At 48.3% G+C, this 14,187-nt stretch overlaps 1 protein-coding gene across 3 annotated transcripts in view; it reads right to left on the bottom strand.

The window, feature by feature from the left end:
* CEP350 (centrosomal protein 350) overlaps positions 1–14,187 on the bottom strand; it is a 2,433,119-nt gene that overhangs the window by 2,092,228 nt on the left and 326,704 nt on the right. For all 3 annotated transcript variants that reach the window (XM_069641456.1, XM_069641455.1, XM_069641457.1), the window contains 2 exons: positions 12,414–12,554; positions 11,296–11,927 (listed from right to left, as the gene is read on the bottom strand). In XM_069641456.1, the coding sequence (XP_069497557.1) occupies positions 11,296–11,927; positions 12,414–12,554 (773 nt within the window). The remainder of the gene's footprint in view (positions 1–11,295; positions 11,928–12,413; positions 12,555–14,187) is intronic.

The raw sequence follows: 14,187 nt of genomic DNA on the forward strand, positions 1-14,187 counted from the left end.
AAATTCCAAACCTGAAACGCCCTCTCCTCTTTCATCAAGACACGTGAGATCACGCATTCTAAGAGGTTGTTCCACTAGAAAATCAGATGAACTCTTGTGCGTTCCTGTTTGTAGAATATGGACTGGGAACGGTTCGTTTTAGCTCTGCAGTCAGCTATAAATTAGAAAGCATGCTCATTTCCAAAGAAACTACCAGCAGCACAGAGGGACGCGCCAGTGCCTGGGGAATGCCACCAGTGCCACTAAATGACAACTTAGCCAAGAGTCTCCACTCTTAACCCAAGGTATAGATGGAAGGAGAGGGGCCTCCGTCATCTCGGGGGTCCTTGGCAGATGATGAATGGGTAGACAAACTGAAATGCATATCCGTATCTATTAAAGTATACCATTGTTCTGTTAATGGCCTTTAACTGGATGCTTGTTGTCTGCCCATAATACACCATTTCATATTAATACAGTTGGGGCAGGCCGGGTTCCTGCCGCATTGAAGTTTCTTGCAGGTGATGGCCGAAGCACTCCCCCCCCCCCCCCCCCGACCACACACATGTGGCATGCTTCTTGCTTGGCGATTGTTTTTCTTTCTGGCAAGCAGGTGCTGTGAAGATAAATCTTTTGCAATTTTGGCCTTTATTTTTGTTTGGAGCAAACTTGGCGACGTGAAGAATTGTTTCATTTGCAGACTGCAGGACGACAACCAGGGGCCCTGCTCATGCCGCGATGTGACATTCCCTGTGGCGAGGTCTGCATTGGCTGCTAACAGCGATCTAATTGATGGGTGAAGTCCCATTTCCGCGCTCTCTCCTTTATTGCTCGCCATGCAGGTTGCTTTGTTGAAAACCAGCCCCCCTCACATAGCTCTGCAAGTATCCCATTTCCATTTGGCGTGAGGGCGTTTAGACATGGCTGTAATGTCAGCCACGTCCAAATGTCCCTCGGCCAAATCGGCGGCGCCAGATAGGCTTCTGCGGCAAAATGGACACGCCGAACTGGCCCGCCGCACCAAAGCGGTCGCGCCAAACCAGCCAGCGCTGAATCGCCAGCGCCTAAAAGGGGTCTACCGTAGTCTTTCGTATGTATGATGGTGAATTTCCAATTGAAAGACCACGAGTCCCCATGCAATTCTGTGACAGTTAAAGCGAGCAACACAATAAAGCACCCTTTTAAAATGTGTTCATACCCATAATGTCTAATAGCTTGATACACCATACATAACAACACGGTGAGGTTTGTGACAAATCTCCAAACCTAAGTGAGTTTATGGCAGAACTTGTTTTTGTGTGTGTTTTTTAAGCGCTGAAAATAAAGTGGGTAAATCAGGATGTTTTGCCTTTTGCATTTTATAGTTTTCCATTCAGGATGTGGAAAATAAAAGGTACAGTGACATTATTTCGGCCCAACATGCTGCAATAAGCATTTACATGTCATGATGCTTTAGTATGCAATTTGTTTATTTTGCAAGTAAACCCTATACCACAGTATTATTGTAGGTCTTGACACCCAAAACTTAAATTTCTGTTCCAAGTAAAACGCGGAAGAAGGTAGCTGTGCCCAAATTGAAAGAGTAGGTTAAAATCCCAGCTTTGCTGTTTAGCTTAAGTGTAATCCTGGGCAAATAATGTAATCTCACCCTGACTTCAATTGCAAAAATTGGACTGCTTATAAATGATTAAGTTTACACCCTATCAATAGGACCGTTTTAATAAGTGTAGGGGCACGTTGGTGTATCCGGGTGCTCCTCTGCTAGTCGCTCCAATACTGCTGCATATAATTGCATTATTGTTGCATTGGCCCTCCCCAGTCTTGTAAGACTGGATTTGCAATGCAGACATAGTCTCACCAGCCAGTCAGTGCACCAGAGATTCTACTATAGAGGACTATGGTAGAACCAACATTACATTTTCTCCCCTGTTGCTCCCAGCCACTGAAGTTGCTTGGCCCGTCCAGAGTACTGCCCCACACTCTGCAATGTCCTGTTTTGCTATGATATTGAGTCTTTCATTGCACACCATCTGCCATTTTCACACTTTCTAGGATCTTCAGGATCTACAAGAAGTGGGTGTTTCAGACTCAAAGGAGAGAGCAGTTAACTGATTGTAACATTGAAGCTGCACTCGAATAGTCGTATTACAATGGTTAATGAAGTTAGATACCCCTACACAAGTAAGTATTCCACTCCTCCACAGTCTCTGAAGTTAGTGCCTCTCCCAACATTTGAAGGGTTAGCCCATGCCTACATTTTAGCCTAGGTGCACCCCTGGATTTTATTTATTTGCATTTATGGATGTGCGCACTTGCATTTTGTTAGGCAGAGAGGTGAGGGAAGCATTTCCCTGAAACTGGCGGTGTTAAAGTTTTACTGCGTTTGTTCAGAAAAATGACTAACAAATGCAGTAAAACTTTAAAGCTCTTACTTTCAGGAAAGTCCTCCATTACCGCTCTGCATATTGCACATTAAAATATACTATTCGATAGTTGGTCCCCACACCAGACCATGGTGGGAGGTGGGTAGAACAGTGGTGGCAGAGCCTCCAAGTTTGCCCTGCCTATTTTCTGAAGTGGCCCCTCCCATCACAACTCAAACACCCCACCCTCTTGAAATGTAGGTTTTCTTGCACCCCTGCATGGTAGGTCGGCTCACTCTCACAAGCCACCAGCCACCCCATCTCTCCCCTCACAGTGCTGAAATAAAGGGGCGGGAGCCAACACATCTGCAATTATTCCTTTACTTGCTGCACCATGGGCTGTTGCAAACCTGCTCTGTAATGTATAATTTATAAAGTTATGCTGGCTGTAGTAAGGCTTGTGCTTGCTGTTGGGCTATACCACGAGGGAGGGGCGTTACCCCATGCAGTGATGAACGGTTCCATTAGCCTGCATGAGAGATGCGGGGCAGCCCGGGAACCAGGGGTGTTGCTAGGTCTAGAAAAGACCCGGGGCTAAGCTGATGTCGGAACTGTCAGGACTGGGGGCTAGCTAGCCTTTTTGGTTGTAGGTCCTGAGATTCTATCAGGGGCTACAATCAAAAGACCAGGGGCTAGAGAACCCTTAGCCCCCACCCCCTAGCAACGCCTCTGCTGGGAACTGAATTTATTGCCTATTAGCATATGCAGGGAGGCCATGTGCCACTGGCACATGCTGAAAAGAGATGCGCAGTTAGCATGTGCAGATAGGAGATGTGCTGCTGCATGTGTATGGAGGCTATGCACATATGGAGAGGGAGTATGTGTTCTTACATAGCGCTTTTAGCCAAATTCCTTCAGCTTTTAAGCACTGTGGACTTGATTTATTGCAGCAAAACCGAGCAGAATGCCAGGGGAGCATTGTTGGGCATTGTGGTGGGGGCTGGCAAGGGCGTGTTCGAGTCAGACTGAATAAGGAAAGGGGAGGGGGAAAATCGGGTACTCTTGGCCCCAGTATATTTTGTCCATTTCCAGCACTGATAGTAATTTGTGTGAACGGTCATTCTTCATTATTGCATTTTTGTAAGAAAGAAGCAACTCCTCTGCGGTCTTCCCTCTGCGCCACACCCATCAAGGCTGCGTCAGCCCTCCACGTAATTGGAACTTGGGAAGTGCAGGCCACCCTCCTGCCCGGTAGCTTTCCACCCTCTCTTTGGATGCAACGTTAGCATGTGCTTTGCCAACATTAACCTGTGCAGAAGGGAGCCCTGCCACTAAAACTGGCAGAGAGGAGATGTGCCATTAGAACATGGGCAGAGGAGATGCTATGTTAGCACTTGGAGAGAAGAAATGTCCCCATAGTACTTACTTAGTAAAGATGTGTCATTTGCACGTGCCAAGAAGGGATTTGCCATTAGTATGGAACAGAAGTGCAATTAGCATGCAGAGCCAAGATGTGCCGTTAGCATGTGAAGAGACAGGATGTGGAGTTTCCACATGCTAACTGAACATCCCGTTGCTGCACAGGATGTTCAGTTAATAAGTGCAGGGATGGGATGTGTAGTTCGCATGTGCAGAGAAGGTATGTCCCATTAGCACGTACATAGAGAAGGCATGTTGCTAGCATGCATATCTCCTCTGTGCATATGCGCGCAGTAAGCACGCATGTACAGAGAGCTGTCCCACTTGTATGTGCACAGAGAAGATGCACCATTAGCAGACGAGAAGAGATGTGCCAATAGCATGCGCAGAGAAGAGATTTGAGGTCACTATGGGTAGAGATATGTCCTGTCCACGTGTGCAAATATCAGGCTTGCTAAACAGAAGGTGTTCTATCAATACGTGAAAACAATGTCTAACATTAGCATATGCATAGAGATGTGCTGTTAGCATGCGCACAGTGTAAAGGTGCAATTTACACATGCAAATGACACAAATTTGCTCTTCAAATGCTAAAAGCACATCTCTGAAAATGCTGAAAGGAGATGTGCCTTTACCATGTGCACAGAGTATGTGTCAAAAGAAGATGTATAGCTAGCACGTTCGGGGATGATATATGCCTTTGTCAAGTGGAGTGATGTGATGTTACTATGTGCTCAGATGGGATGTGCTGTTTGCATGTGGAGTGAAGGGCTCTGCGCAAGCCAGACAACTTTGATCTACAACTCTTTTGGTCTACAGGTCTGATTTTGCGTATGCATTGGGTGTATGTGTTGGATAAATTTTACTCTCTTGCAGAGGAGAAAACTAATTTTGACTCTCTTGAAATTGCATTTACTCTCCAATTTGAAAAATCATGCGTAAAATACTCCCACCCCTATCTGGAGCACTGGGTACACCTATCCCGAATCTCAACCAAGTCAAAACACCGGGTGTGTATCATGATTCTAAGCTTACCGTGACAAAGCACATGAAGACTCTCCTCTTCCACTGCTTCCACTGCCAAACTAATAACACTGAGTTGACAATTCTGGAAACCACAAAACTGCATTACTCTCGCCCGGGCCTTAATTTTGTCTAAACTAGACTACTGTAATGTATTATTACTAGGATCGCCTAAATCCAATTTAACAAATCTCCAACTCCTACAAAACAAAGCACTGAGAGCAGCTCTTAGCATCAAAAAGTCAGACCATATTTCCAACACAAGAGAGGTGCATTGGCTGCACGTCAATGCAAGAATACCATTCAAAACTCTCTGCATTACACATAAATGCTTAGCCATCAAGGCCCCTGCGTACCTCAACAACACAGCAAGACCAAATTCCTCGACAAGAAACCTGAGATCTAACAACTCCCAACTCCGCACCCCACGCTTCAAACTCACGAGGGCAGGAGGCAGTAGCTTCCCGGTTCAAGCGCCAAAAACCTGCAACTCCCACCCAGTAGCACTGAGAAATTAACCATCTCACACCAAATTTTTAAAAAAGTCCTAAAGACATGACTTTTCAACAAATACTAATCTCACCTACCCCCATCCACCCATTCAGCCTCATTCAGCCATCACTCATTTACTAATCTCCCATGATGACCATATCGTTCTGCTATGTTGTATATTGTATGTTGTTCGCACCTTTCTCCTATTGTATCCAGAGAAAGCTTCTTTAACCCTTGCAAGCAGAGAAAACAAGCCTACTGTAAACTACGCCGTCATACCCAAGGGTATGGGGTCGTATAATAAATGCAAAAAATAAAATAATAAATAGTGTGCGATACAGCCGGAGAGCCACCTGGAGATGGAAGTCTTAGAGAATGCCTTCCCATGGTTCACAGGAGCAAAGTTAACGAATAGTTAAGACGTCATCCAGAAACTCTTTGTGCGTGCCACATAGAACTTCAGAGCACGAGCCACATCCAGCGACAAAGGATTCAGAAAGAACACAGGCAACACCAAAGGCTCGTTGAGGTGGAATTCCGACTGAACCTTTGACATGAAGGAGGGGTGCGTCCGTATTACCACCCTTGTGTCGTGAAAAGTTAGAGAAGATTGTTTTCAGGACAGGGCCTAGATCTCCCCTACCCTCCTGGCAGAGGTGATGGCCATGAGGAAAGCAGTCTTCTATGAGAGGAACTTAAGAGGGACCTCCCCATGAGCCTTGTCAGTACCACGTTGAGTTCCCATGCCGGGGCAAGCCCCTTCAGCGGCAGGAATGATCGAAACAGTCCTTTCAGGAACTCCTTGAGGAGACGGTGGGAGCAAAGAGAAGACCGCTAAGGACACCTGGTATAGCAGGAAATAGCCGCCAGATGTACCTTGATAGAGGCATGCGCCAGCCCCGCCTTGTCCAAGAACAACAAGTACGGAAGAATCTGTGGGGCCGTAACCCTCAGAGGATTGAACTTTTGCGCCAGGTACTACGTAGTGAAACACTTTCACTTCTGCCCGTAGCACTTGAAAGTTGACGACGCCCTGGCAAATACCTCCCTGCAGTCCGCTGGTAATTCGTACCCTCCGAACTCCAAGGATACAGGAGACAAGCCTTCAGGTTCAGCGACCATGGGTCATGATGCAAGATGCGCCTCCTTCTCTGGCGAGTAGATCCGCGACCACCGGCAGCCTGACCGGAGTGACGTCGACAGGCTGAGAATGTCTGGGTACCAAATTTGCCTCAACCACGCTGGGGCGACGAGGATCATCCTGCATCAACACCGTTTGAGTTCATTGATGACTTGCAGCAGGGGCGGCAGCAGAGGGAACAGGTACAGGAACAGACCTTCCCAAAAGGAAGGAAAATGCGTCCCCCATGGTCCTCGGCTGGTGGAACCTGGTGGCGAATTATTGGCATTTGGAATTCGTCGCCGTCGCAAACAGATCGATCTGAGGCCTGCTCCACTTGAGAAAGACGGTCCACCTGATCCTGTCGAAGTTCCCATTTGTGGCAGCAGCGCAGTTCCCTGCTGAGGGAGTCAGCAAAGGTGTTCTTGACTCCCACCTGGTGAAAGGGGATGAGGAACATCTCTTGGGCAACAGCCCAGCGCCACAAGTCCTGCGCCTCTCTGGAGAGCGCTGGGTATCTGGTGCCCCGCGGCTTCCTGATGTAGAACATTGTGGTGGTGTTGTCCATGAAGACTCTCACCGCTTTGCCCTTGAGGAACAGATGGAACGACTTGAGGCACCAGAACACTGCCGCAGCTCCAGGATATTGATGTGGAGATCCCTCTCCTCCGGCAGCCACAGGCCTCTGGCGTGGAGACGTCCGGTGTGGGCTCCCCAGCCCTCCAGGGAAGCATCCCTGGTGACAGTCTCCTGGTATGGGGGCTCTGTAATCCTGTGCCCCCGGCGATGTTTGAGCGCACGTCCCACCACCTAATTTAGAGAAATCTGGTCTGCGAAGCTTCCGGACACCTGGATCCACCGAGCATCCAGGAATTTCTTATGGGATCACATCCTCAACCTGCAGAGCCGGATCAGGTAAATCCACAACATCATGCCGAGCAGCAACTTGATGCTCCGCACCACAGTGCTCTTCACTGCCAATAGCCGTTGTACCTTGTCAAGCAGGTCCACTATCCTCTCCTACGAGGGACCCGCCAGGCAGGAGATCGCGTTGAGCCTGGCCTGAGGAACAGCGCCTTCTGCGATGGTATCAAGCAGGACTTTGGATATTTGACGGAGAACCCCCAGATCCATTAGCAGCCGGACGGTCCTCTCCGTGTGTTTGATGGCTACATCCCTTGACGTGGCCCGGATGAGCCAGTCGAGGTATGGGTACAGTGTATCCCCTGTTAACGCAGATGGGCCTCCACTGGTGCCAGGCACTTCGTAAACACCCTTGGCGCCGACAGCAGTCCGAAGGGGAGGGCCTTGAATTGATAGTGCCTTCCCTGTACCACGAAGCGCAGGAACTTCTGATGCTTCACGTGAATGGAGACGTGGAAGTATGCGTCTTCCAGATCCAGCGATGTCAAAAAGTCTCCTTCCTCCAGTTGGCCGAGCTGCAACGTGACCATCCTCAATTTTTGGGACTCGAGGTATTTGTTGAGGCGCTGCAGGTCTAGAATGGGCCTCCAGCCCAGAGTCTTCTTTACCGAGAATTATCTCAACTAGACTCTGGAGCACCGGAGTCGCTCTGGAACCAGCTGTATCTCCCCTTTTCTTATCATGGCACGAACGTCCTGCAGGAGTTGAGGGATGTGTTGCTGGGCCACCAGCGGTATCCGTGGACACTTCTGCTGGAACTCTAGAGCGTGTCCGTAGGCGAGAGCATACAGCACCACTTGATCGATGGAGATCTTCCCCCAATTGCTGACGAAGCCCGCTAGCCGGCCTCACACCGGGGTGCATGGGTGGGGGCACGATGTCCTGGCAGGCTCAATCTAGCTTTGGGGCCTGTGTGCTGCCCTGGGAGCGACGTCTGCCACCTCCATCGAAAGACTTGGAACGGCCTCCTGGGTCATGGACCGGGAGGGTTAACGGTACGAAGGACCATCCGCCAAAACCTTTTGACTTCCTGCCAGACTTCCTGCCAGAGACACGAAAGGAAGGGAAGTGTTGTTGAAGAGTGCCCAAGGCACGGGCCATTTCCGTGTCCGTCTTAATGGCCTGCAAAGACTCGTTGACGGACTTCCCAAAGAGGTTGTCCCCGTCGAAGTGCATGTCCAGCACCCCTCGTCTGGACCTCCTGATAGAAGTTGGTGGCTTTCGACCAGCCACGACGACTGAGTATTTCTTCTCCAGCCCATCTCTCTTGGCCAGGGCCGTGGCCAGATTTCTCCCGGGGGGAGGGGCGGGGGCACGTGCGACGGTTGATGGGGTGGCATAGGGTGCTGCTTCCTCTTTTTCACCGGCGGCTGGTCTGGGGCCGCCAGGGCCAGGGCCGGTGGTGTTGTCAGCATCCTTTTCTGAATCTCAGACACCAGGGTGTGTAGGGTCGAAAGGATGTCCAGCGATACATCCCTCGGAGGGGTCGGGGTGGTAGGCCTACTGGGCCAGTGCCATCACCTTCCTCCCCCCACATCTCCCTCGATAGTGTGTACGGGCACCTGGTCCTCCTCGTCCGAGGAAGAAATATCCATACCCTGGAGTACGGTTGAGGCCTGCTCTCCGCCCCACCCTCCCTTTTGCATCCTGAGGGGTCGGGTTCGGGCTTAGGGATGCCATCCTCTTCTCCGATGTCCTCTCCACTGCCTTGGCCGAGGCCTCCCGCCTCGGGGGCAGGGATACTCTGGGCACTGCCAGGGCTACCTTGACTGGGTCAGCCCCCTTGGCCTACAAGAGGGCGGCCGACACAGTTGATGACTTCACTTGGGTCACCTAGGCCTTCTGGGACAGGTTGGTCGCCTTTTCCTGCGCCCACCGCGGGACCAGCTCGCGCGGCTCCACCGACGGTAACAGACTCCCGGTGCTTGGTCGGGGGGGGCCCCACGGATGGAGCACCCTCAAAGGACTTAGACGCCCCTCGGACCGGCCGGCCCTGTGTGAGGCATGCCTCTGCTTGCTGCACAGGGCAGAGGCTTTGGCGCTGAGCCACACCGCCAACCTACTGTGACGATCCTTCATGGTTTGCTTTGAGAACCCGAGGCATATTTCACAATCTGTTTGCCTGTGATCCGGATAGTGCCATTGGAGGTGTTTGTCCTCTACAAAAGACATTCTGCAGCTGGAGTAGAGCTTGAAAGGGAGCTTCCCTCCTCTTCCGACATGGTCCTGAGTGCAGAGTAGGCCTGATGGCCTTCTGGAATCTTTGATGAAACTTCAACGATTCTTGCCCTCGAGGGGCGTTGAAATTCACCAACAAACTGATCCCTGCTTGTCGGCCAAAGGAGCGAAAGAGCACACAGGCTCTGATTGACAAAAATCTAACTTTTTAATCGAAAACGTAGAATAGCTCACAGAGCCAGACACAAGGAGGGGCTTAGGGAGAGGGCAGTCATTGGCTGGGGGCAGTATGACTCAGAGCGCAGTGATTGGTTTAGAGGAGAAATACAGTTTGTAAGTGAAAGTGTTTTTTTCTTTTACCAAGGATTCCCAGCCTGACAACAGGGAATATTCATGAGCATTTGAATCCATTCCAGACCCCATGCTGGAGAATAGGAGGACCACTTCACTGTGGGGGGGGGCCTTATCCTTGCAAGGATCGCAAATCTGAATAAGCTTTTCTCAAAAGGATTTCTTGCCACGTTGCAACGCCGAAGGACTGGTGGCGAGCTACCTTACTTTATCACAGCGTTCCAGCTTCTCGATGGGAATCCAGAAGAGTGCCTACTTCGACCTCACGCATGGTTAAGAAGCACTTGGGGCCGCAGCGGTGATTCCACGCTTGCAAAGCGTTTCTCTGCGTCATATCTGCAGGTACGGATGTCCTCCGGGGCATCCAGACAATCAAATAAGTACAACCAAGACGTATTGTGTTGTGCATGTATGATTTTGGGACAAAACCACGTTTGAAAAAGGCTGTCTGGTCAAATGTTTCTAGAGCACTGGTTTCCTGCCCCACATCAGAGATTAGAGTTTGCTCTGGGAATTTATTTATAATCAGAAGACGTTCAGTTGGAAACAAACTAAGAAAGGACTACAGTGGCCTTATTGCTGGGTGTTCAGGTTTCATGTCCACAGTATGTGCTTCGCTTGCCCAAAGAGCCATGAGTTTTGTCATATTCATCAGAGGGTGACACCCCTTGTTTGTTCCATTTTGTGCTATGCTCCATGTTTTTGTAAGTGTTACTACGCCTTGCTACAAATTTGGGTTGCTGTCATGATACATGGCTCACTATGAATAAGTTCCATTTATAGCAACTAGATCACAGGTTCAGCCAAGGTTCTGGAGGTATTCAGGTCATAAGGCAAGTTTTATAAGTGCATGCATATGTATGTTTTGTTCCTACGTACCCCCTTTCCTATCCAAGTATGTGCCCCTTAACCCTCTTTCCGGTGTTCCTTATCTTCCCCTTCCTATCCACAACCTCTCCCTAATCCCTCTTCCTGCTCATTGGCTGCCACGTGGTGTTCCTGTTACAACTAACATCAGGTGCCCGTGCCAACCACGGTGGGAGGGTCGAATCTATTTTGGCTTCTGTGGTTCGGGGAGAGTGTTGATACTCTAACCCCCTTGGTATTGTGACAGGAGCACAGAAGCACGTGAGCAGAGGAGTGGTTGCACGGGTTTGCCTGGAATGCACCCTCACTACTTTAGAGCTGCAGCCCAAAGTGCTATGGTCCAGTAGCAGGACAACCTCCCACAAACATGGAGGAAACATAAAAAGTACCCATTTTAATAAGGAGTACATTTTTTAAATGCAATAACTATTGGGTGTGTTACTGGTATAATGTACCACAACATAAGTGCATAATTCTTCAAACTGTGTGCATGTGTGTGTGACCAATTACTAAAAGTGCAAAACATTAGACATACCTTAAAAAACATTTTCGTATAAGGTAGTACTCTAAGCTCCATACCTGAACCCCTTGTGATGCTGGCTCTTTAAGCCAAGTTTGCTCCATGATCAGTTTGGTGTAAGTCTCCTGCAGGCGACTCGCTGCTGAGTGCTCCGGGGCAGACATGTTCTTGGACTTGCTGAAGGCCTCTTTCTGCTTCTTGTAAAGCTCTTGGAGCCGCTTTGTCTTCTGTTCTTTGGCCTCCTTTTGGGCCATCCGCTCTTCGTTTTGCTTCTTTTTGCGCTCCTCCTGCTGCCTGAGGATGTACTGGCGCATCTGCTCTGAATCATAATGGCGTTTCTTCGAGGTGACTTGAGGTTCTTCTCCTACTGCTGCCTTTTCTGGTTTCCGCTTGGTAGGGCTTTTGCTACGCCCTGACTGATGACACTGTCTGGTTCCCTCTTGCCTTGCTTCACGATGCCCAGAATCCAGTTGAAGGTCATCAAGGATCCCACGTATTTCCATGGGGAGGAAATCGGTGTTCACTTGCTCTTGGCTTTCCCTTTCTGGTATCTCAGATGTTACCATTAGTTCTGGTTTTATTTGGCTCCTATCAGAGTGTACATTACTCCAAAGACGTTCAGAACTGCGAGTGTGGTCTTTGGCAGATACCTCCGGCCTAGTACATGATTCTTCTCTTCCAATAGGTCCAGCTGTAAAACAAGTACTTTAGATAACTAAAATATTCAGAAAATCAAATGTCCATGAAAACATAAGCGAATTGGAAAACATCCATACACCATATATGTGGCACAGGGACACTTTGGGATACACAAATGATTCTGTAACAGGTATCCAATATGACATGTGATTCAGGTTGGACCTAGAACAATGTTACAAGATGCAATTTCTATGACGTGTACAAGGTGTCCTACATTCTGTAACAAACATTTATATGCAAGGAAAAATGTGTACAAAGCTGTGGGGTGGAAGTGGCTCACAGCAAACATCACAATCTGAACGACCAATGCGAGCAAGGATGGAAAGCTCTAAAGTACAAGGAAACTGAATCTTTAACATTCATGAACACACACGTTTGACAGTTGTCAAATGTGTTCCAAATAAACTGCAGACTACTACTCGCACTTACTGGCACCTTCGAGATCCGGCCTCTCTATGCTTAGATTACTCTGGCTTACCAGCTATGCCTGTCCTTTCTCTGCTGCCTCGATCATTGGACTCTGCTCTTCCACGCTCCAACTTAGGGGGCGGTCCCAAAATCTTTTTCACCAGTTTTTGCCCATCCCGCCATGAAGAAGTACTGATGATTTGGCCTCGACCTAAAACAAGGGTAAATCCATTAGTGATCAACACATTCCTGATCAGAAGACCTCCAACATCATTTGGGACATGAAGAGTATTTAGGGAGTGTGAGATATCACAAGGTAAGCAACTGGTCTTGCAGTGTGAGACTGAAATACATGGAAAGACAAGCTCCGGCATGTTAAGCTGGATAATGTATGCAGGGGTAGAAAATTTGAGTTGCATGTTACTGGCCAGGCATAAAAAGCTACTTTTCCCTTCAGGTCCCCACATGCACTCAGCACACCATTTGTTACTCGCCAAAAGTCTATTATAATTATAAAGGAGAGAAAGCCTAAGATTGTATATATAATATATTGCAAATGAGGTGTTCCATGATCTCCCGCTCCCGGATGGTGGAGATTATTTTAAAGGTTACACAACTGAGGAAAATACTCATAGATGAGAACCATTATGCACTAAGTAACGTACACCAACTCGAGTGCTTTGATGTGCAGTATGCTCCTTCGTGCTGTCGGTGGACATTGCGAATTGCTGTAGTGCCAAATGTGAACAGGGGGAGACTCTAAATGCCCCCCAACATCCTCAAGTTCTACAAAAAACTAAAATCTCAATCTTTTAACAATACCTGTCGGACAAATAAAAAAACACCCTCCTTCCACAAGTAGTACTCTACTACTGTATAAAAACGTCAAGCCCAATGCTGGCACCCTCATTTTGTCAAGTGCTCTGCTGCCCTCTAGCTAGGTTGGCGCTACAAGCAATACAAAATAAAACAGTACGAGTATCAAGTGGCTGCTGTGTAACAAAGACATTAACTTTAACAATCTATATCAACGGTTACAGCAGTTCACTGGTGAGAGGTGTACTGATCTTGGCTCCAGCAGTGTACATTACAGGTTAGTGCAATGATAAACATATCTGACAGTGCATAGTAATAGCCTGCTGCTTAGCTCGGAAATACAGCATAGGCACCGGCTCTAAAAAGGCATATGAGGATTTCTTTCAATGTTTGGTTATACTGCACACCCCTCAGCTACTGCAAAATCTGGTGTGCAGCACTGAACAAACCTTTGGTGGTGTGCATAAAGGGTAACCATATTGCTCAAGGGGACAGGAGTGACAGCAAATAGTATTCGAAGTGCTTGCAAAGTAGTGACCTTTGCTCGGGCACAGGCCATAGACATGGAAAATCTCCCTTCACAAGGTAAGGGGATGCCCAGTTATATAGAGCTATAAAAACTGCCTCAGGCTATTTCTATCATATAGCCAAGACAGGTGCAGCTACAGAAGGGGAACTGTTGACCTTGTGCCAGTTCATGCCCTGAAGTCAAGCCAAGGAACTGGTAACAGGCTAAATGCAAGGAACAGCAAGTAGTACAAGAGCACATGTAAAAAATGTAATAAAAAAAAAAAAAACACAAAAAAACATGTGCCATGGGAGTTTTACTGAGAATAGGCAACGGGTTTTGTGTCAGTAAATACCAGCTACATATTAATAATTTCCATGGTGTCACTAAGTTGCATGGCATGTATTATTGATGACATCCTCTAGATGGCCAAGCAAAACAAAAGAGGGGATGGCTGGGAAGTTTGGACTTAGCCAACGTCACATTGAGATAGAAGAACAAGTTACTTCTTACCTGGTAA

Source organism: Ambystoma mexicanum, chromosome 1q (assembly GCF_040938575.1).
Source record: "Ambystoma mexicanum isolate Mex_15411 chromosome 1q, UKY_AmexF1_1, whole genome shotgun sequence".
Classification (NCBI taxonomy): domain Eukaryota; kingdom Metazoa; phylum Chordata; class Amphibia; order Caudata; family Ambystomatidae; genus Ambystoma; species Ambystoma mexicanum.